The sequence below is a fragment of the Mycteria americana genome, chromosome 3 (assembly GCF_035582795.1).
Source record: "Mycteria americana isolate JAX WOST 10 ecotype Jacksonville Zoo and Gardens chromosome 3, USCA_MyAme_1.0, whole genome shotgun sequence".
NCBI classification, from domain to species: Eukaryota; Metazoa; Chordata; class Aves; order Ciconiiformes; family Ciconiidae; genus Mycteria; species Mycteria americana.
The window spans coordinates 128,528,136-128,552,704 of NC_134367.1; the positions used below are offsets into that span (position 1 = coordinate 128,528,136).

The 24,569-nt window shown below is 36.7% G+C and overlaps 1 protein-coding gene across 3 annotated transcripts; it reads right to left on the bottom strand.

The window, feature by feature from the left end:
- Positions 1-227: 227 nt before the first annotated feature.
- On the bottom strand, positions 228-21,515 carry SANBR (SANT and BTB domain regulator of CSR). Of its 3 annotated transcripts, none has more exons than XM_075496961.1 (20): positions 21,350-21,515; positions 19,248-19,434; positions 15,807-15,900; positions 14,489-14,727; positions 13,560-13,618; positions 12,584-12,744; positions 11,594-11,680; positions 11,362-11,472; positions 9,232-9,355; positions 8,891-9,043; positions 8,495-8,640; positions 8,018-8,117; positions 7,180-7,212; positions 5,498-5,597; positions 4,353-4,444; positions 4,210-4,238; positions 4,039-4,112; positions 2,895-2,983; positions 2,411-2,502; positions 228-1,464 (listed from the first exon to the last, which is right to left on the bottom strand). In XM_075496961.1, the coding sequence occupies exons 1-20, from the start codon at positions 21,497-21,499 to the stop codon at positions 1,428-1,430; spliced, it is 2,157 nt and encodes a 718-aa protein (XP_075353076.1). In that variant the 5' UTR covers positions 21,500-21,515; the 3' UTR covers positions 228-1,427. The 3 variants fall into 3 exon arrangements, 2 of the variants coding, with proteins under 2 accessions (XP_075353076.1, XP_075353075.1); XM_075496960.1 differs by having other exon boundaries at positions 4,353-4,447; XR_012774951.1 differs by lacking the exons at positions 228-1,464; positions 2,411-2,502; positions 2,895-2,983 and having other exon boundaries at positions 4,036-4,112; positions 4,353-4,447; positions 5,428-5,597.
- Between the last annotated feature and the right edge of the window lie 3,054 nt (positions 21,516-24,569).

Sequence of the window (24,569 nt, forward strand, 5' to 3'; positions counted from 1 at the left end):
ATTGGGCTCCAAATTTGCTATAGCATTGGACAAAGCACACAATAAACAACATTCATTTTTAATCGTTTCAATAAAAATCTTCCACCTTGAAAGCAGTATTTTCAAGTATTGCTATCCTAGTCTTCTAACACCTATTGAAAATCCTCAAGAAACAAGACAAACAAAAAAGGCCTGAATGGAGAGAAGAGTGCATTTAAACAATGATCTCCCTCTCCCTGCCCCACCCCACCCTCCCACCCAGGATCTTGCTGACTTAATTCCAAACTCACAATTTATTGTACAGCCGTGGCCTGGAACAAGCTTTCCCTGAGCGCTCTTTCTACCTGTTTCAAAAAGTCAGAATGTGTTTACTTGAATTCAGCCATTATTATTGCCATTATTGCCATTTTCTTTGCTAATATGCAACATATTTTCTAGGCAAGTTATTTCATTTTGGTAGCCCTAGATTTCACATGTAGACAAACTTGTATTCTATTGCTCCAAATACAGAACTTGAAAGTGCATCTGACTTCTAAACAGTATTATGCAGGCAGGTTTCAGAAAGTAACTAGACCCAAAAGATCTACATGCGCAAATCTTCATAATGATTCATCTCTGTTGAAAGATGCAGCATTAATAGCATATCTGCTTGGAAATTTAGTGGCATAGCGTCATTAAGAGATAGAACTGCTTTGCATCTTAAAGTCTGGATATTACAAGGGAATAAAACACTGTATTGTGCAAGAGGAGTCAGACATGGAACAGGCATGAGTATTAATTTCGCATACAAGTAAAGCAAGCGTTTCACGTGCAAGATGCAATACTGCATCATCATGGCATTTATATAATCTTTGGAGGTCTAGTCGCTACCTGCTACCCACCTTCACACGAATGGGAGTTGTGCGATATACAGAAGGAAACCTCAGAACTGCATTCAAATTTTGCTTAAACTAGTCTAAGTCACAGGTATTGTCACGGACTTTAAATGCAAATCCCCACGGGACTGACCTAAAATGTACCATCAAATACACAATATAAATACTCTAAGCGACTTGTGTTAATGCTGCTGACTGTACTCAGAATTCAGTAGTCTTGCTTTTTCCTTTTCAGTATTTCTAGCATACTAAAAGGCATATTTATGTCTTCCCCCATAAATAAAGTTAGTGTAATAATTTAACTTTGTAGATTTATAAAATATTTTCTATGCAACTTAACAGAATAGCCTAAAAAAGCAATGAAATTTAAATTTAAGAAATAGTATATTTACAATTAAAATAAGTACAGACCTTATTGAATTTGCATTCATTTATCGCACAAAATAATTTACAAGGCTTAAAGTAATAAATAAGTCACTGGAAAGCTTTCAGAGGTGTGCATTCTCTGTACGTCAGAGTACAGTAGTTTCAGGAAGCAGTAATGTATTCTGGATAAAGTTTTTTCATGAGTCCTTATGTTGGACGGCCTTGACCAAAACGGGATTTTGTCCTGGATTAAGAACACATAAGAAACAAATGTACATTATTACTGCTAGAATTTTAAATTATTGTCCAGTCAGTTCTCTAGTACAGTATTTGTTTGAAATTACTTTCATGTTAAAGTGTCTTCTGAGAGAAGGGGGGGGGGGGGGGGGGGAAATCTCACACTCAGAATCTATTATTGAGAAAGTTGCCTTTCTGCCAGGATACCTGTACCCACAAACTACATATTCATACAAAGGTACACAGCTGAAAGAACTGTGATGTCAAATATCTTCTTTTGAAACCACTAATTCCACAGAAAGAAAGTCACATGCATTTTTTTGACAGAAATAAGACCTGTGAGAAATTCCTCTGACAACATATTTGAAGGTTCCAGCCCATCCCTTAAAAGTTTGTCAGCAACTCCACTATAAGCTTCAGCTCATGAAGCTCACCTGCTGGCCAAATTATGACCAGTTCTAGGCTCTACAACTGCACACGGTGTGCCAGCTTCGCAGTTCATTTTTGTTTTATCCATTTAAGGCGTAGAAGTAATACATACGCAGTATGTATTACTACAATACTATGTATTACTATGTATTACTACAATACTACATACGCAGTAATGTAGGTTTTGGTGTGTGGGGCTTTTGGTCTTGTTTTTGGAAGGAGGCCAAAGAATAGGCTAAAGAATCTTGGCTAACACTTTTCCAGTTATCCATAATTTAGCAAAAATTACCTTCCAACATAGAAGCTATAAAGCAGTTCTTCCAGCATGGGTACAAGAGTTTCATTCTCTTGGCTCTAGTTTAATTTGACAAAGGAAGCTTTCACACCACATATGGTTAACCTGCTGCAAGGGATGCTGATTCAAAAAAATGTGTATGAAGAGAGGCATGTTTTTCTTTAACCATCCACTACCCCCCCCTCCTGAAATCCATGTTCTGCTTTTTCCTTTTATTTTAAAATCTTACCTCGCATTCTTCTCAGCATTGTTTTGTCGTGCACTGACCTGCGCTGAGGCTTTTATCTGAGCTTCAAGTCTAGAATAAATGCCTCCTGCATACTGGAATCCAGAAGAGGGGGGGGAATAAAAAAAACAAAAAAAGAAAAAAATCACATTTTGACATTATTCCAATTTAATCAGTGACTTTTCATAAAAATTGCTAATATTTAGCAGAACCTATGGCATACTTTGTTTCATTACTGCAACCCAGTACTGAAACCTTTTAAACCCATCTTATTTTCCATGGCCAGTTTTTAAAGGCAGTGAACTTAAAATATTATTTTAAAGTACTTTCCCAAAGAAATCATGCTTGGAACAAAATGAAGATTGATAAAATTCAGTTCTTTAGCTTAAGTATTGAATAGATGGTATTTTCATTTGTGTTACATATTTTTGTTACCAAGGCTCACTTCAATTCTGTAAACACTACATTGAGACGGGACAAATCTTACTTCTTTGCTGTCTTTTGACTTGACTCGATCAAGGTCTCCCAGTCTCATTCTTATTAAGTGCCCGGTAATCTCAGACATTCTTCTCTGATCTGTCAGAAGTAAGAAAAAATATTTAGAACAGAGGTTTTCCTTGCCACTGAATACAAAGAGAAAAGAATTAGATGCACACTTTAGTGATATTCTATTTGTAAAATTGGCTTTCTTTTCAGCTCATATAAAAATCTCGAACAACCAAGATCCTAGATCCTGATGCATAATGTAGCTTCAGCAGTATTCTTGGCAGATACCAGAACCAGCCTGAGGCATTACCCGAGATCAAAATCTATGGGAATGGTTTTGAGGTAGAGCTTTTCAAAACAGCAAAAATGCACAAGAATCTCAGGAGAGGACAAAAGGTGGAACAAACAAATACAATTCTGAGTATTTTTAGTCAGAAAGACTGAGAAAGAGATAGAAGTGAATGTTTATCTCTGTTTATCTGCACAGACAACAAATGGCACAGGGATGCAGGAAAAATTACTCACATACTTTTATAGTCATCAGATGACACAGCTATAATCTCTGTAGGTTATGTGCTGACATTCCAAATAAAGAACACAAACCACGCTAACATACACTTTCAGTGGATTTTTTCTTTTTCTCCTGCAAACTTGGAACTCCTTTCCAATATCTTCCCCAGTCAGTATGCCCAATACTGCCCATTTATTTTTCAATCTGTCTGCCAGACTACAATCTAGAGTTTTATATGGTGGATTTTCTTTCCATTTTCCTGCCACAAACATTTTTTTTCTCCTGTAGAATAGATGAGATTGCTAGTAAATGCCAATCAAATCCTGAAGTAACATTTTCAGGAGTTCCTAGCTGTATGAATATTTTTGTACAGTTTGGAAGAGTCTGAGATTGCTGTATGGTTTGGATACAGCTGATTACTAACGATTAGCCTAGCTGAAATCTGTTCTCTTCCAGATGAGGAGCAACTATTAAAAAAGCCACCCAAAAAACCAGTGCTATATCTGAGATTAAATTCAACTTCAAGTTTTCTAAGTAGCTGTATTTTAAGAAAATTTGCCATTTCTTGTATGAAAGAATAATTTTCTTTGCATAATAGTAACTTTATGAAAGCTGAACTCATGCAAGAACAGACCATCTTCTCTTTGAGCATCTTGGTTGAATCTTAGTGACCTGGAGGCATCCCATTTGTTCTGCTGCATACTCACACTGGTTAGAAAAGAAAGATGCACACAATGTTACCAGTAACAGTTTACAGAAAGGGATATACTACAATATGTTCTCAAGGACTTTGAAAATTACTTACATGAATGGAGATGCATCTCGGGAACTTGACTATCAAAGAAAGAAAAACACATTAAGTATGTTTTAAGCTCAAGTCCAAAACTTAAGAGAATTCCTCATTATTCAACCCAACCAGAGAGGCTAGTTTCACAGCTCTGATTTTACCTTGTCAGATGGCTTCTCCTTTTTCTGAACACTAGGTGACGAAACCACTTTCTTTGCGTGCCGGTAGGACTTCTTTAATTTCTCCTTTCTCCCTGCTAATTGAAGAAATACCTACTCATACCACCACAGATACTTAGAATTTCTCAACTACACAGCCACAAAATAATTTTTTCCCTCTATTCCTTTACAAACAGAGAAAATGAACAGGCTATTTTCCCTTTGTTAATGTTGCAGGCATGCTAATACACACAGATTACTTGAACACTTTTCTATCAGAAGTGTACAGGAACTCAAGTACATATTTAAAATGCAGAGTGATTACACATAACTGCACAACTTTGCTGTTGTAAAATTAAAAGCAATTGCACATACAAGCTACATCTTTGACCACATTAATTCAGTCAACAAGCTCTGAGTGATACCAGACCAAGCAAGTTTAAAGTCAAACTACAAAAGGTTTTGTTTTGTTTTGTTTGTTGTTGTTGTTTTTTTTAAATGCACTAGTGCACTCCAATCCCTTTGAGTCAAGACAAAAAGAACAAAGAACTGCCTCTGTTCAAATGACTCATTACTAGGGTGGAAAGGAGAAGCTGCTTTTGGCTTTTCATGTTCCTAAACCTCTTATCATATTTAAAAGAGAAAAAAAAAAAAAACCACAACACAAAAAAACCAAACATCCTTTTAGATCATATAGAGCTTATCTTCTACGCAGACACAATTCTAGCCATGTTCTCTAGTCATTTCACTATGTAACCAGAAAAATATTCTGGAAAAAAAAAACCAAACCAAAAACCCCATGCAAAAATATGGACGTGTAGCTACTGCCTTTTCTTCCAACATTTATCTACAAGAAACTTCATTAAAGTCATTTGATAGTCTTTCCTGCAAAATACGCCCTTGATCAACTTTGAGGAAATCTCAGACATGAATTGTTGCAGCTTTCCTTGTTTGCCAGTGATTTTTGATGGCACTGAGCAGTGGGTCAGTTTGTATCTAAACACAGAAAAACTAGAAATAAAATTCAAGTAACATTATTTTTTATTTTAAAAATGCCTAATGTTTAAAATTTGCTTACAGAATAATTCTGCTGCCTTGAATCCCTATCTCTAAATTGCAGGGAGGATGACTGTTGAGACTGGTTGTACCTGGTTTCCTGCATACTTCTTCTTCATCCCCCACTTCATCCTCAGTGACCTCTGAGCCGGTGGTATACTCCTCTTCTTCAGAAAACAGTGACTGCTGTTTCTAATCAACAGGAGGAGAGTGCCACAGATTATAAGTGAAGCTTGATTCATATTAAATGATACAGTAAATCTGTCAAATCTAGCTCCATATCTTAGTGATGTAACTGTGTGCACAGTTAGGTCTGAGAATATGATTCTCAAATATTGAGAAAGTAATTTCAAATCGTTGCTTAGAATGTTTTGATAAATATTTTTATTTATGTTTCTTCCAAGCCATCAAACATTGTAAGAGATGCCCAGAGAGACCGTAGAATCTACATCTTCAGAGATTTGACTGGATATGAGCCTCAGCAAAGTGATACAGCTCTGAATCTAACTTTGAAGGTGGCCCTGCTTTGAGACGGGGAGGAAACATATAAGATGACAACCAGAGATCCCTTCCAACCTATATTATAGTATGATTCAGTGTTTAGTACCCAACGTATCGCTGGCTATATTATTTTTCTAATTAATAAGAAAAGTTACGTTATCCTAGCAAATACCTGAGCTAGCCACATAATCACAGAATACAGGAAACTACAAGTTTACTTACGGTTCTATTGAGGCTTGCTGCACCTTGCAAACTGCCTGAAATTGCTGAGATACTCAGTAATTAAATACCACAAAGCGCGCATATTGCAGTGCACTACAAGTACACACGGACTCTGTACACCAGGGCTAACTGCATTAATAATTTATTGCAAGGTGGTCCGGAATATCTGGTTGGTTTTTTTGTGAACTCACCCTAATACCTAAAAAAATCTTTTTCCTTCCATCTCTTGTACATCATCATAAACCACTGGCTCCAATATTGCAATAGATGGGGTCACAATGACTAGGGGTCACAGTGAATAGTTCCTATCTGATCAGCACAGCATAATGGAAATACTAAGGAGCGTGATGTTTACATTGTTTGAATATATACATATAACTTTTAAAGTAAGTGATAACGAGTGCCTAGTAATCCGAGAAATGATGAAGCCCAAAATGGACTGCAAGTTCAAAAAGTTTGCAACAGGAACAGTCTTAACACAGGACACTAGAAACATGAGGCTCCAACACAAGTCATCAAGACTGACAGAAGTAAATTGCTGCTCTCTAGCATTTACATTTGAAAAAAAGTAAATCATGTGACATCCTATGCTGCTGGAAGAACGACTCCCCATCTTCTGCGTTTGACTAGGTCCTCAACCCTGATGAAAGCTTTTTGCAATGAAGTAGCAGCATAAAGATGACATGAAGCATCTCAGACAAGCCATCAAAGAGACAGACACTCAGAAACTATGACTTTGATGATTTACATTTCTGTCAGCCTAATGAATTACTAAGAACTGATGCGTGCATTGCTGGTCTATTGTTTGTTGTCATTTATAAAAACATTTAAAAGGAATTTTTAATGTTTATTCAAGCCAAAGTAGTACTTCACACATACTTCATACTTTCTTGTAAAAATTGTTCCTATACTGCAACCCCCAAATTAAAGCAAAAGTAAGAAAATACATTTTCCTCCAAATTAATTAGAAAATAAGACAAAAATCAAAGCTAGATATCTGCCAGTGCAGAAGAGCAAATATTTAAAATTATGAACAAAATATTTTACTAACCAGCTGTAAAGTCCAGTTCTTCAGAGAAAGAAACTGCAGTCACAAAAAGAGAAAGGCATATAAGTTAAAGGACTAATAATAACTAGAATTAAAAAAAAAACCTGTGAGTGGAATTCTAAAAACAGGAGTGGTATGTTATAGTACAGCAACCTACACTGGGAACTCCTAGAAGGCATACTCTCATCTTTACCTAGAAATTTTGGTGGAATGACTAAGTGTGCAAGCAGGTTGTGAACTACTAATTGATTAAATGCAGTGAATTCACAATCATGTTTTAATTTGACTACACTTAGACTTAGCACTACAAATATTTACAGCGGATTTTAATCAAAAAAGCAGTCCGGGGGCGGGGGGGAAGCGCAGTTATGTGCCAGATTGTTATGGAGTTTAAATGTAATAGCCTCCCGCATCTGTTGCAGGAGAGCTGCTGACACTCTGTTTGAAATGCGCACGGAATCAGCAGCATCATGCTACCATCAGGATTGCTGGGTTACCAGAAGTTCCACAATGGGTGCAGAACTTCAAAAAGTTACCCTTGCATGAAAGCTCTCACCAGTTTAAGAATGGAATGGAAAGCACAGACATACAGGGAATTGCCTCTGATATACAGAAATATTTCTGGCAAACATGGTAAAAGTTTTGCCTTTTTGCCGACCAGGTATTTTGTACCTATGCTAGCTATGCTATCCTGCAATGCTCAGCAGCGCGCTTCTTCCTCCAAGAACACACGGTTTTTGTTTTTATTAAAAGTTGTCTAATGAATTCTCCAAAGTACCCTTGTACCTAAGAATCTTCATTATCAGAAAGAAGGGGGGAAAAAACATTAGCAGTCACTCACAGCATTGATTTCTCCAGTTTTGGGACCCCACGGCGTATTTGGTTCTACAAGCACATCACATTCAATGCCTTTTTCATCACAGAGCCCAATACCTGAATCACTTAAAGAGAAAGATGTGAAAAGAAAATAAAACCTTTCTATTTCATAACTTTAGAATCAGTCTCTCTTTACTCATCAAGTACCAAGAGAAGACAGATCTCCAAGTCAGCCACGTAGCATTTTGATAACAATGCATTAAAATATAAAGATAGGAGTGAATGCTTATGGAGGTTGAATGACTAAACGTCTGCTCAAAATATAAAAGGAAAAAGTACTTGTTCTTCTCTTCCCGGTTTCCAACTAAACAATAAAAAATAAGTTACCTTTAAAAAGGCCTATGTCACCCATTTTAAAATGGGAGAGAAATCAAACATAACGTGCACACGTGTTACGTGTTGAAGGCTAAGTTATTTCAGTAACACAATACCATGTTCTTACCTGTTCTCATCCTTGGTGAAAGGAACAACAATAACATCTCTATGATGGAGCAGATCATTCAATATTTTAGTAGTCTGAGATGGCAAAGCATCCCCATCTTCATTTCCCGAAGGCAAGTCAACCATGTGATCCCTCACTTGACAGCCCTGCGATACATATACGCACAAGATCAAATACTTGAGTTAATGGGAAGAACTGATTTCAGTAAGTACAATAACAAAAGTTCAACTTTAAAACTTCGTGTCCCAATGTCCTAGCCTGCCTTGGGACACTGCAACAATTTACAGTCCTTATTTTGGAAAAGATCTACTTTCATAACACACTGTCACACACACACACCCCCACACCCACTATGTGTTATGCTCTTTTAAAAGAAGTGAGCTAGTATTGAAGTACCTTTGGGAGGGTTGTAGGATCAAATCGAAGTACTTTTTGGTTACAACAGGGATATACTCCTGTCCCAGTCGAGCCCAGAGCACTTGCTACACCTGGATAAAGAACTGGCTGCGAATGGTACTGGCAATGGGAGAATTCAGTACACAGGAAAGACTACATTAGAGTAAAGAGAGAGATAATGAGAGGTGAGATTACTGATGGACATCAAAATTTTGCACTATAAAGAACGCATACCAAGCTTTATTGCCATGTATTTTCCAAACTGCTTTAATCCCTGCCTCACCCCCCAAAAGTCACCCACAACAAGCCATCTACAGACAAACAAGTGAAAGTATACTAACTTGGTTACATCTTGAGCAGGTCAACCAATTGACAGTCCCCCAAAGACGCCAATAAACATCCCGCCAAGATTTCAATTCCTCATGAAGGCCAATTAAGTACTCGTGGACTTCCCAGGTTTTGTCTCTGAAAAAGCAAAAGGTCAGGTTGCATAAAGAGTCATAACTCTGTTTTGATCCTGCCACCAGAAAGGTGAGGTGGATAAGGAGCAGAACACCACATGTTCCACCGGTGAAAAGCCTACAGAAGAGTTTAGAACAGGAAGGATACAACGTGGGACAATCGTTATTAAATTCAGATCATGACAGAACAGCCTATATTCTTTCACAACATCCTAAACTTACTAATAACAAAGAATTACAGCTTGATTGATCTCAAGCTCCATCTACTGCAAATTTATAAGCCAAGATAAATATCAAGCCTTTTGGAAATCAGGAGAACCATAAAACAGAGGAAAACCCAATACACAGACTAGAAGAAATCAAAACATGCACATGCAAACAAGTTCGGTCATACTGCAGTTTTCTGTCTTTAAAGTAGTATGTTGTGCAACAGAAGCAAAGTACTATTCTATTGTAGAAGTAATAGAAGTACATTCTATTTATTTTAAAAGCCAATATAACATGTTTCTATGTATCTGCAATGCAACAGCAATTACTCAGTTAATAATAAAAGTTTGAAAATATAAGACCATGTCTTTTTGATGAATCTGAGACTTCTGGTCTTAAAAATACAGCCTTTGCTCCTTCCTAGGGATAAAACAACACACGCCTCTCCAGAATTCTAAAGAGAATACACAACCTGCACGTTATCTTCAGAAAGAGCAGATACTGTTTTCTCACAATTTTAAGCCCTGGCCTGAACCATTTTTTATTCTATATACGTCTAATCTAGACTAAGTGAGTAGTACTTCCAACAGGAAGTTAGTTCTAGATGCCACTAGAGGACCAATAAATATAAACCTATTTTTAAGTCATTAAAGATAGGCTTGTATTAGCTTATAAGCCTGAATTCATTAGTGGCCAGCATCAGTTCACCTAAGGAACGGTAAATGGATTCTGCATAGAAAAGCAGTCACAAGTACCACAAGGCAAATAATTAGAACCTAAATAATCCTCCAAGTACCTTTAAAACCCTGCACATCTACACGCGAGGAATTACATAGCAGCTACATACAGTCAGCTTAAGTGAAGTACAATTAATGAATTTTACGTGGCTAATCACCAATGATCCTAATAGGTCAGGACAGGGTCGCAATATTCAGTTCTATTTAGACTGTTAGGCAGAACTTAATCCACGCCTTGGAATTACTGGTGGGAGGTAACACTAAATATGTGCTGCCTTGGGAGCTGACACTGAACTGCATTTTGGTTGTTCCGAGTGAAATACATTTGACAAGAAAGGTCTCCTGTTATTAATTTCCCACCATCTTCCTTAAAGGGGCATGTGGGGAGGGAGGGAAGTGCAGCTGATCACGCACTGATCTTCATTAAGACAATCCAGCTGTTCACAAACATGGATCAAACAGACAGAACTGAATTAAACATTTGTGCCAAATGAATAAGGCATAGACACAGAATAGGTCCTGGAAGCTCTTCTGACAAATACTTTACAACAGAAAAACAACTGGCAAAGTTTATTTATAGTAGTCTTTAAGCAGGCTGAGTATTTGATTTGACAGTATAAAGTCAGTCTAGAAAATACTTGTTAGCATTTCTTTGCTGGCAGAGGTGGCTCTATCATTCAATAACGAACCTGCTTTTTAATTTAATTTGTCATCAACTACACATATCTTAAAACCCTTTGATGAAAGAATTAGCCGAGTATTTTCTATTTAAGGCAATACAACCCAAAATAGCCCTCCCAGTAATCATGGCTGTAGTTCTTCCATTTCCATTCAGCAGCAGCACTGCTGAATGAATTTCAGAAGTCCATCATAATCGCCCCCCCCCCCCCCTTTTTTTTTTTGCTAGGTAATATAAGAAGTTGAGATGTTTCACACTGCTCTTCACATATCTATGACTTAATTTAGTAATTTGAGTATCTGATAATTCCTGAACATGTAGTATTTTTTAAAAACACCCAAAATCATATAGTTGAAGAAATATTTTCAGTATGTATATATTCACTACCTTATATGAACATAGACAATATTCCCGTGTTGATCTATGTTGATTTTTCCTGGTACGCAAGGAATTCTTCTTTCAGTTTCTTTAGTTAGCAGCTTTTTACATAAACAACACCTAGATTTAAAAAAAAAAAAAAAAAAAAAAAAAAAAAAAAGGAAAGTACTGGAGTAAGAGCAGGACTTCGAAACCCAGGGACTGTCCTTGCAACTGAAGCAGTAATAAAAAAAGACCATACCTGTATAATGTTGCTGCATTTCCTCGAGAATCTGGGTTTAGGTACTCTGGATCAAACAGTCTCTCAATCTTCTTGCAGAAAAGTTTACTATTAATGACAGCAACACAGCCTACCCATTAGAAAAAACTGAAAATTGTTTTACGTATAGTGAGACTAACAATTATATTCTCATGATATGCAAAGTCACCATATTTCTTTCAGAATCTAGCTTTTAATGGGATTTTCCTTTAAAATAACCTGTTTGGATAACTGGTTCCTGACCTGATCATGTCTTACTTTTACACAGGTGTGAGGAAAGAGATCCCTTAATTTTTTCCTCTGTAAAGTTCTTTGTTTGCCAATGTAAACTGCCAGCTTCCACCTTGACTAAAAGACCTTTTATTAATGAATACTTCTCCGAAATTACTTTTAGAATTAACTTCTAGAATTAACTTTAATTCTAAAAGTTATAATGTCTTCATCTCTACTGATTAGAATACTTCCTTACTTTCACCTTGCTTGTCTGTCAGCCTGCCCTCCAATAATTGGCCCTTATCTTCATACTGACTAAGCTGGAGTCCTTATGTATGAAATAGTATTCCATCACAACTATTCAGCCTTCCAGCCACCCTAAATTCTATGTCCAAACATCAGAGTTCACAGGATGCTGAAGCCAAACCATTCTCTACGAATTAGGAGCATGTCAGTGCATAAAAGGTTCCTTACCCTAATCCTGGCTCCCATGTGAGAATTCATGAATAATTTGTCCATATCACACCCGTAGTGTGGCCTTTCCTTTTGCTCGTTTCCTATAAAAAGCTCTTTCCTTTTGCTTACAATTTTAATATAAAATTCTAAAGTCACTTCATGATATTCTGTGTTAAAGATACATTATATGAGAATATAAATGGTATATATATCACTTCAAACCCCACAGAGTCTTAGCTGTTCTGAAAAACGATCCAAAAGCCCAACAGCACTTCAGTAGCGTATCACAGGGCAAAAAGTTACCTCTTAAATTTGTCCCTTTTGTCCTTCAACTCTTCCACTTCATTGTGTGTGAACAGATCAGCAATGTGCGTGACAAGATTAGCATTGATACAATTCATGTTACATGGCGTAGCTACAATAGCATTCATATTTTTGTGACAGTAATGAATGCATTTTTCTACCTAGGAAAAAGAGAAACATTAAAAATAACGTTAAGGAATTCTAGACAAAGCTATCTCAAAAGATGTACTCATTGCTTCAAGATTTTTATTTTTTTTTAAAGTGTGGTGTTTTGGAAAACTGTTTCAGTTCAACTTAAAAATAAAAAGCAAGTCTCAGATTTGTCTAAAGGAGACTCTGAATTAACATGACTCTGAGTTAGTTTGTGTTCTTCTGCGGAAGGTTTCTAAAGACCAGAAAACAACCCCACAAATGCATCATCTTCAATAAGTGGTACCTTCCAATTGCTTGTAAAAAGAGAACACATTATACATAGTATTGCCTGGATCTCAACTTAAACAGCTATGTTTACTGTGTATTTAATTGTTGGTCACCCCAATGACAGAACTTTTGACAAACATTTTAACAAACAAGTCAGTAGATATTACTTATACAGAGCTGGAGAACCAGATCCTAAATTGCAGAAGTGTCGTTCGTGTAAAAAGGATATAAAACAAGAGGTATTCATTGATTTAATGATCTTTTTTTAATAAAACCTATCAGAAGTCAGATACTGATGTTACTCTAGATCAGTCATCAGAAGGCAAATCCAAGATCCCCCTATCACATTTAGAAATAACTTACTCTGTAAGTTTTCTTGCACTGAGATTCTGCAAGTATTAGATTACTGCACTGAGTAAGAAAGGTGGTAAAAATCTCAAAATGTTCTCATTACATCATCTGTTTATGTAACAGCCAAAGCATAACAAACAAGCTATTAGACACCTGGTAATTAACTGTGCCCTATGGCAGAGAATCTTTCTTTCTTAATACTTACTAATGAATCCATCTTCAAAAACTCAGAAGAAATAAGAATTGATATGACATTTGATGGTTCTAAAAGGCAACAAAAAAAGGGGGGGGTTTTACATGAATTCTTTTGATAATTTCATATCACATCCCTCCCTCTGCATATTTAGTATCTGCTTTAAGTATTATTTTACCAATCAACCTGTCATTACATTTTCCAATACGTAGAGCATTTTCCATTTTAAGAAACAAAGTTTTGGTTTATCACTTAAGTGGCCAGAGTACAACTATAACAAACTGGAATTTATAAAAACTGGAAAAGATGGCTTCATAGGGATACAATGACTAAACAATTACACAACAAGATTAATTTCCATCTGTAGCCATCACACCCAGCTAAGATTTTGCTTAACATAACCTTGGCATTGCAAGTTATAACGCTATTCTCTTGGTTTGTTTATATTTAAAAACAGTGGTAGCAAAGGCTGATAAAAAGATTAAAAACTTGCCTCAAATTCATAAAGGCAAAAGTTCTTCTACCATTGTATCAGACTGCATTGAATTTTTAGGAAATACTGCAATTGCACCGATGGGGAGCAGAGGGGAAACAAAACAAAACCCAACAATCATCAGTGTTTTAAACCTACCACTCTGTTCTTGTTCAGAAGAGGTCTGAAGAATCTTAATTAAAAACACCAGATCCCAAAATATATTAGACCTTTTTCACTGCTTCAGCTATCAGGATGTTTCCTCAAAACTGTCAGTGTTGACAAATCAGAGACATCCGTTACAATGACCAGAGGATCTCTGGCGCAACGCTTTTCTAACAAATGACAAGCTTCAGTGCAACAGTCAGAAACAAAGAGACTGCAGATCAACGGTATCAAAAACACTAATCTTCCATTAGTACAGAACATAATGAACCTAACAACAAATGATCTATACGCTTTCTTTTACCTAAAGTGGGCATTTCATTAGCTTCAGAATCTTTAGTGTTCCGTTTAACATATCTTATCAACCAGTCAAAGATGTGAACGTCACAGTGCACTGAAATGTCCACCTCTTCCCAGCGCTGGGCATCTACTGACAGATATTCAGCAAAGTATTTCATTTCCGAAATCAAAAGGTCTCGAGGACAAACAAAATCTTCTTTGAGGTTTTTAGCTTCATCGCACACATGGATCACCATATTTGGCCTCAAAAAGAAAACAAGCCACAAACCAAATTAGGACCGTAAGCCAATTAGAACACCAAAACCGATCAACAAAGATCTCGTCTCCAAATCTGGATCAGACATTGCAACACTGATGTTGCTAACAGGTTTTTATTAACAGAAGGAAAACAAATTGCAGTTATTAACTACTAATACAAACTTTGAATAGAAACTGTTGTCAGATAGCATTGCAAGGTGAAGAACACAAATGCATACCTTCTGACACATAATCAGTGTGATTTAATTGTTAAGTTAAGGGACCGGAGAAAGAAAATTTCTAGCTCCAGTCCCCAATTTTGTCTCCAGTTTGTTACGGGATACTACCTGAATTACATAGAGAAGTTATGCATTCTCTCTTTTTAATTTTCTTGAAAAAACAGGCATATATATGCCTACGTTACTGAGGCACCAAGGACAATAACAGCATACAACAGCAATTTTCATCTGTGGAAATGAAAATTGTTTTATTGTATATTAAAATATCTATTTCTTAAGAAAAGGTCAAAGCTAGAATGAGTAAATGCTGTCTCTACAGAAAGATGGTTACCGTTAGGTTTCAAACAAACACATTATTCTACATGTACTTGTATAGCATGGAAAACAGGGATGTGATAGTATGAAAACTAGTGACGTGCATGGCTAGTTGAATTTGTAGTAAAATTATTCATTTGTACTTTTCATTTACAGCTTTCTTTTCCCGCTTTTATATAGGACAAATCTATGTTCACATAACATTATTTTTTTAATTAAAATGTTATGGAGCATCAATCTTGTTTCATGCCTTTTTAAAATCAAGTTATGTTTCCTATTCTTGCCACAGCAGTAATCAATCACTCAGAGGAACACTACGGACAGATTTATAAATAAGCTATCCCTAGCACACATAAGAAATTCTCAAACCGACCCCTAGTATTTCTGTAGCAATGCAAGGCTTCAAAATTTCTTACAGCATTTATTAGGATGTTCCCAGCTGTTTTCTTTCTGATAGTAGAAAAGTATGAGCAATTTAGACATGTCAGTTCTGTAATCCCCTAGATAACAAACACACAAAGATCTTCTTACCCTTGGCTTTCATCAGTGCTTTCTCCACCTTTAGGCACAGGACCTTTCTCAGAATCTGAAGAACAACTCCTTGTGGAGGTTGTGCTGGGCCTTCCTTAAATGTAAGGAAAAAAGGCTGCATTAGAACAAAAATGCCTGACCTTTTGCTCTTCAGCATCTTGGAAACGCAACTGAAGTACAGCTCTCTTGGTGGAGCGATGTTACACAACTAGCAACAAACTGCTACCGTAGGGGCTACTAGATAATCCAAATTCCTGCTCTGAATGCCGTGCACTGGCAACTCAGACCAGCAGCATTGCTGGGCTGCCCAGAGACTTGGCTGCAAACCCAGATGGGTCCTGTCGCAATAGAGCGGGGTAAGATTCACGCAGAGTCTTCAGCATTTCCTTCTGGGAGTGCAATCCATTTCTTTAGCTCTCCTTGTCTGCTTTGTGGGATGTGGGTCTTAAGACTGTCACATCAAAACTACTGTTTTCAGGAAGCTTTGCTGCCAGGATATAACAACTTGAGACTAACTCCGCTTCTTATCCATAATGTGTTAGCTTTGGAAATAAGCTGCTTCCAAACAGAAGCACAGAAGTGTCTTAAGATGTGTCTCAAACACATGGCTTAAAGCAGCAGATTATATAAAACAATGCTCAAAGAAAGCAGACCATGAAATTTGTATAGTCCTAGAGCTACATCATGTAGCTTTTTCCAAGAATAAAGGACAGCTGCACTTTAGTTCAAATAGGTTATCTTCACAAATGCACTACAAGCAGTGGAACCTGGACACAAAATCCACTGAACTCCAGCAGGTCTAGTCACCAAATCCAATGAGTTCTGGATGAAGGGTTAAGACAACCCCAGCATTCAGACATTGAATAACTTTTCCGACTGTGATGAATGGATCCCTGCAATCTGAAACTTCAATAATCTTGCTTGTAAGCCAGAAAGATTATTATCTTTTTTAATTAATGGAAGGGCACATATCTGTCTTCCACTGATGAAAACCCGTAAGGTCGTGATTTTCCACAATTAGTCCCTAGTCTCAGATTTCTAGGAAAAGAGTACCAGGAGCATCTTTTCCCTCTCATGTAATGTAAGAGGCTGTACTCTTCAGAAGATGACTAAGATAAACCTCTTCATCTTACGGCTAAATAACTATAGCAGACTGACACCAAAAATGATCTGGAAGCTCCATACAGTTCAGAACACAGCAGTGATGCCCTTCAGGAATGCAAAGTTATCACACCAGAGGCAGAAGAAACAAAACTTTCTCCAAAGATATAGCCTAAAGCCTTGCGCAGTTAAGCCTTAGGAAGGCCATACAGAGGGAACACAATTAATAGAAGGGGAAGATTTAATAGCCAGACCCTAGTAAAACCTTGGAAGGGGCTGGGTCAGCTGCAGCTGTCAGGGCAGCCATTCCACTGCAGGCAGATGAGCCGTGGTAGCATTAAAACGGCCAAGGTGGGAGTCCTAGATTTTGAATGCAAGGTAAGGCAAGTATTTTAAAGGAAGGGCCTGTGGAAAAAAAATGACGAGGAAGAGTTCTGTCTGCAAATATTAAGAAGTTTATTTTGAACACAGTGAAGTTATTTATTAAAGAAAAGGAAATAATGCTGACAAAAATATGCAACACAGCCAAATTAACGGGGATGTCTGAACTTCACCATACATTTCTTCCTAACTTTTTTTTTTCCCCCCTTCCCCCCAAAGCTTATACTTTGACTTCTGGAAGTTAGTAATAAATACTTTGGGTAAAAGGCTATCCTATGTGCTTGTTTACTACCATAAAATGCATTCAGAGGGACTTAACAGCAGTTTGCCTTATAATTAGCAAGTAATAAATGAGCTTTTATAACTCAGCCAAAACCAGAATCCAGCTCAAAATGAATTTGGTCTGATTGCTTTTTCTTGCTGTTACTCATGTCTACAAACAAATCCAAAACAGGCCCCAAATTCTTGATCCTAACAATAAGCAGACATGAATAAATCCACTAGGAAGTACTTAATTAAACAAAAAGCATTTACAAATAGGCTTTTCTCAAATCCCCAACTCTGAAATATACAAGTACCTCACAAATATTAAGAAGGCGAGTTCACTACAAGCCTGTGAGAAAAAGATTAATTATCCTAATTTCATATCAACAGATTACATATAAACAGGGAAAATGATTTATCCAAAGTCACAAAGAAAACAGAGAAAAATCTCAGGCTAGGATCTTGTAGCAGGAAACATTAGGGTACTTAACTGCATTAATACTTATTACATGTATTACATTGTTAAAAAGAAAACATGCACTAATTGTCTAAAGAGTTCTATAAGCAGAGTTAGCTTGTTAACTGCCTACTGGGAAGCTACTAATCTTGTAAGTAGCCACCTGTGGGTGCAAGAAACATTTATTCCACATTATGCATGTAACAAGTACATAATTGAAAGCTGACTGGAAGCATTTTCAGTCTACACACTCCATATACAGTTTTCAAATATCATCTCCTGATTAGAGTCATTAAAAACATTTTATTCGTTCTCCAGCAAAGGTTAAACAGCTGTTTTTCTTCTGCAAAGACTACAGTGACCAGAAAGCTACAGCACTGTGAAGGACATCATAACAGAGAACATTTTGTTTAAACACTTCACTGTCTTCTGAATTTTTAACACAGAAATTGCTTACTCATTACTGAAGCAAATTTCCCATGCAACACATTTACCAAGTCCTACAAGGCACTGAAAACATCTCAGTCTACAATGAAAACCAGAGAATAACTATCACACAGTTAATTACAATTTCTTAACAGGAGAAGTACTTAAGGAGATGTTGACAATATCTAGTTGTGCTGTGACTGAAATACAACTATTAGGACCAGTCCTCTTCTGTCAAATTATTACTGGGACACATAATTGACCAAAACACATTATATGTCCTTGCAAGACTCTCTTGCATCAAAAAGTAGCTAGACTACACTCCAACTCCTGTGTAGCCATCTTGCCAGCGAGCAGCATGGCAAACACAGGGCTTGTTGCTGGGAGAGAAGGGTCTGACCTCAAGGGATCACCTTCTCAGCCTTCTGCAGCTTTTCTACACAAAACTTCCTAGTTATTTTAATAACACAGCTTAATGTGAGTGCAAATGGCTGTAGGTTTAACAGTACAACACTGGGGATACAAAACAGGAGAGTAATTCCTCTCCCCACTAAAAACCCTAAACAGAGGTTTTAGCCTAAGGATTTAGGCCCTTTGGAAGGACAAGATATTAAAAATACCCAAACAAATATCAATTTCTTAATCTAAACTAACTGAAAGTGACTTCATGTATGCGTTATATTTACCGTTAACTTTCTTTTTCAAAGATGAACAAGTACTAATCCTGGGTGGACTTACCACTCAGGACAGAAAAGCATGCACATACTGATTATAATCAAAGCCAATATATTTCAGAATGACTAAAAACATACCAGTTATAGTAATGGAATCCTGCCCAATAGCAGGCTCCTGAAACTCTGTCTGTGTATCGAGCAAGGAGGATTTGATGTACGTAGCTAAAGTTTCCACAGGACTCCCACCAGCGGCCATCAGGGGATTATACTGGTTGTCAACAGGTGAACTTCCACTGCTTTTTAGTTCATCAAACCTTTTTGCACACTGTCACAAGATTAAATGATAGGACAATGAAGCAGTAGCTTTCAGTACATTTTTAATAACTATGATTTGAGACGGACATTGTATTTCATGATATCTTTTGCATGTGAACAGTTACTGATATTAAGCTTATAATGCTTCCTATTTAGTTAGTGGTATGAGAAAAGTACATAAATATACAGTAAAATAAGATTTACCATAATTAACACTTTAACAGAAAGAGAAAAAAATTAAGATGGAACCTGTTTCAACCTTTATTTCCTTAAACCCTGTGATTTTAAGCCTGCTCTTCAAAAGGGAAAGTTATGACGAGAGTTTAAATTCTCTTTTTGTAACTAGTTCTTTTACCATAAACATTGTCAAATACTGTTAAAAGTAGCTATAGTAATTGGTTCATAATTATTCTTCTTTTACTTAATGACTTCCACTCTGATTTTGACAAAAGGGACTGGTGATTTCCAATGCAGTTCTAATAACCTTCCATTCCATGTTTTGATGAACTAGAAAGTCCTTCCGGTTTGTAAATTTGTACTGATACGATGACAATTACAGGTTTGGTTCAGCAGAATCCTACACACAGCTAATTTACACATCCAAATAAATCTACTTAATTCTACTGGGGATCCTCCTGTGACACAGCTTGTCAGGCTCCATTCAAGCAGCTGTTTTTATTTATTTATTTTGGATTGAGCTAACTGACATTGCTGCATGCCGCCTGCCCCTTTGGGAGAGGTGCACACAGTGACATCCTTCTGATATTAATGTAGCATCTCAAATTTGTAAGGATGCCAGTCTACCGTATACAACAGATACATAAAAGCACAAGTATACATTTACTTAATTGCCTTAAGCAGGGACTCCACATATTTGAGACACTTTGTTCTTTTAAAACAGAGTAACCAGACATGTACTAATCTATCATATTATCTTAATTAATATGTGGAGAGAGCTCACCAATACTTTTATAATTATTTTATTTGCTTAATGTACACAGTACTGTCTGCAAATTGAAAAGCAAACAGTAGAGGACCGCCCCCCAAGCACTTTGCCAAGCACTTGAAAGGCAGTAACATTCCACAGAAGCTTCTACTCCCTATCATTCACTTTTATGTTCTAAATACAAGGTTACAGTGATGCCCAATAGCAACGCTATAAATGTGAGCTGACACATTTGATTAAGTTTGCAAGAAAATAAAGACAGTCGGCTTGTTTATTTTACCAGCTTTGCTGAATCACAAGGGCAAAAGACATTCTCCTCTTTTAGCTTACTTCCCCCTCAGAACTGAAAAATTCAAAATTATTATTTAAAAAGAGGAAGCATTTCCCCAGGAAATTCAGCAATCCAGAAAGATTAAATATATGGAGGTACTAAGTTCTTCCAACTCTATTCTAACCAAAGGAAGAAAAATCCATGTCTGGTAGGACCAAGCAAGAGGCAACTGCACTCTTAACTACCTAATGGAGATCTGTAACTCATACTTCCTTAGAATTGTAGTGACAAGCATAGAAAGTTATCAGGTTTGCTAGTAAGTATACCACAGTCTACATGAGGTTAGTGGGTACTGCCACCTTTTCCATTAAAATCTTAGCTATGTAATTTGAAATACGTTAGCACAACTACTTTTTTTTATTCCACTTTTTAATTTTTACTTTCCAATAATTTTTGTTCTTATTCTATATCAGTTCTAATGAAGTAAAATGCAAAATGTATTTCTGAATTTCAATGTTCAGGTTTTGTAGAAACAATGTTGTTTTTTTTTAATCTACTGCTCATTTAACATTTTTGATTCTTTCATTATAAATTACTTCAGAAAAAAAAAAAATCCCTTAACTTCAATTTCCCTCCCTCTCCCAAAGATGTTTTCTTCTTCATAAAGTACTGCTTAAAGTATACAAATTCTTTTATTAGTAAATTCACCTCTTTGGATGTATATCCTGGAACTAGCCTTGCCACGCTGTCCCAGTTGATAGGCTGAGGAACACCAATTAGGGAACACAGGATCATATCCAAAACCATTTGATTGTTGTCATACGGAAAGTTATTGTTTTCTGAAAATCCACGACTCATTTTTGGCTACTTAAGCCTAGAAGAGAAAATGTTATTAGCAAGCATCACTGCATGGTTTGCTAAAGCTTCATCTACGTTAACTGCAGTACTCCATAAGTTACTATGGGAAATGTTTACCACAGTGTTACAGTCGAGTACTAATGCTTTATTTGACAAAATTCATGTATTCATACCTGCAGCCTCAAAACCCTGGGGGGAGAAGCAGATGTACAAAACACACCAAAACCAACTCAACAGCAGCAGGCGCTACCTACTACTCCTTTGAGCTGCCTGATTCCAGGAGGGATTCACACCACTGATCCCTCCGATGCAAAAAAAAGCCTCCCACAGTCTCAGAATAAACAGCCTAAGCAACAGAGGGACATTTTAATTACATTTACTTACATTCAAATACACTTGTCTGTTCCCCCAAACTTTCTACTGCTCAATTTCAGTCTCCTCTTGCTCTGCCTATTTGTTTTGCATATCTGACTTCCATTATATAGGAGCCAACCCAGGGCACCCAGCTAAGGACCATAGATAATACTTTGGAGCCAGGAAACAGAACACCTGGATGTCTTTTCAGCTCTCATCCTGAGGACCTAACTTTTGAGTTGTCCTAAGGCGCTCATAACTCACTGATTAGCTGGGATTATCAGGGACAAAAAACCTTGTTCCTTCAGCTTCAAGTTGAACACCAGAACAAAGCATACAAGGACAGTAGTGATCACTTTAAAAAAAAAAAAAAAAAAAAAGGCATTTCCTCTAATTGGAAAAAAGTGTTATATTTAGGGTTTTTTTTCTTTTTCCAAATGAATTTTATGTATAGCACCAGGGAACGCAGTAGAAGTTCAAGGTACTGCTTCAGCATATGCTGGGAGAAAACTGCAGGCATTAATCAAGACTTTCATATTCAAGTAGCGCACAGCCAAAGAGCTTAGTAAGGACTCATATTTGGAAAGCACTTTGGACCTTTTCCGAAGTACCTTAAGTTCTGTTATTTATGTGATCTGTTTTAAGAGTCACATACAGAATTTTGCCTTATAAAGCAAGAATTATAGAGAATTTCAGAGAAAATATACTTAGATGATAGCAGATTTAACTGATCACTTGTTGCTAAAAGTATACTACATGTAGATGTTTCTTTTGCATCACCCTCTTTTTAAAAGAAAAGATGCTTAAAATATACAAAATAGCACCGATTTTTTTTCTGACTTTAGAAGCTATTCTGGCACTTTTTTTTTTTTTTTTTGTTTTGTTGGCAGAAACAGAAGTCACAATAGCAGGTAATTATAAGCTTTCATCCTCTCAAAAGAGCAGCTGAATGAAACCATCAGAAAGAAAAAACTCAGAACCCACCAAGATAATTCTTAGCTTTCATATATTCATGAGATTAAGAAAAAAAAAAAAAAGCCACAAACAAAACACAGAAGACAAGGCCAATAGAAAAAGTCATACCATTTTAGCAATTCTATCTAAATGAAATCTATTGCAAAGCGTGCCAAATAGCCAGTTTTAAAGGCCAAAGGTCCTTCACAGACAATATGAGCCCAAACTTTCCAGCTAAGATAGATACCGCTATGAGGTAAAGGTAGATCAGTCCCTGCAGTCACTGAGTCCTTTGCCCTCGTCCTGATAGTACTATCAAGTGGTGTCACTGTGGTAATTCTGTGGTGGAGACTTCTCACTGTCAGTGCACAGACAGATGTCAGTATCAATTATATTTAAGCCACTGAGTATCTACCATATCTGCTGTTATGAAAAGAAATAACCGGGCCAGAACAGGCCAGCACTGGTGGCAAACCTAAGTGGTTATAAAATATGAAGCTGTCTTCTTGTGCTACCTTGTACGCATGTAGCAGCTGGTTTAAAAATATGTTTGAATGAGGTAAGTAAATGAGAGAGTATTAGAATCCTCTGGTCTTGAGCCATAAAATACACTTAATGAAAGTAGAATTACTAGCAATATCAATATTGCATAAATCACGATTTTAAGGACTAGTTCTATGATATGATTATACTGGCTAATCAAAGAAAGAAAGAAAAGCAGTTATTTTGCAATAGCTAGAGTCCATAATTTAAAGGAAAAAATTTTGAGTACTTTGCTGGTAACAAGTTTATGTACGCATCAGCACTGTGGACCATGAAGCAACCCAGCCATGAAGGGATGACAGGTACTCTAAAACGTAATGACACGTTCAGAGAGGATGAAGCCTTTGTCTCTCAAATATTTTTTCATTCGCTTATTCTGTACATTAAAATACAGTTTTATATATGCTTATTACTGCAAAGATAAATGAAGGAGCATACTTAATTACAAGCATACAGAAGTTAGGTCTTTTGATTTCTATTCTGGAAAGAGCACGGGACTCCTCTTTGTGCCTTTATACATGATACTTAACATTTGCCTTTTTGTCCTTTAGGAAATCCTGTCAGAAGTATAGTTAAAGACACATGCAAGATTCTGTCTCATGCAAGAACAGCGCACTCCATAAGAGCAACATAAAGCCTGTAATAAATCATATTGCTATGAGAGAGAAGGCAACTTCTACAGATTCTCTCCGGTTTATTACTGCAAGTAAAGCTCAAGCTAATTCTTTCCTCAACCATGGAAACCAGAGGAAAAAAGTTTCAGAATTGTTTAATTCTGACCAATTCATTAATTTCATATGCACAATATATGTGACAACAGGAATTTTTATTAATACTTAGAATTCTAAATTAAGTGGTGCAAAAGTTTCCCAACACTTTAATATTTTGTAACACTGATATGACTTAAATAAAGAGTTAATTCATTATGCAGGAAGTTGGTTTACATTACGGAAATGCACTGCCTCATTTAAGACTGATTTTTTTTTTTATTTAAAGCAAAGAATCAATCTAAAAATGAAGAATTACTATCCCCTTGGCACGTGCATAACCTGCAGGAAGGTAAAGATGGTGGGATGGGCACGAGGTTTCATGCAGAACCCTTAAATGCAACAAAGTGACAGTGCAGAATGGGCGGGGGGGGGGGGGGGGGGGAAGAAGAGAAATAACAGCAACTTTGATTGTAGTTTGCCCACAGACTAGTCAAAATAAAAATTAAAAT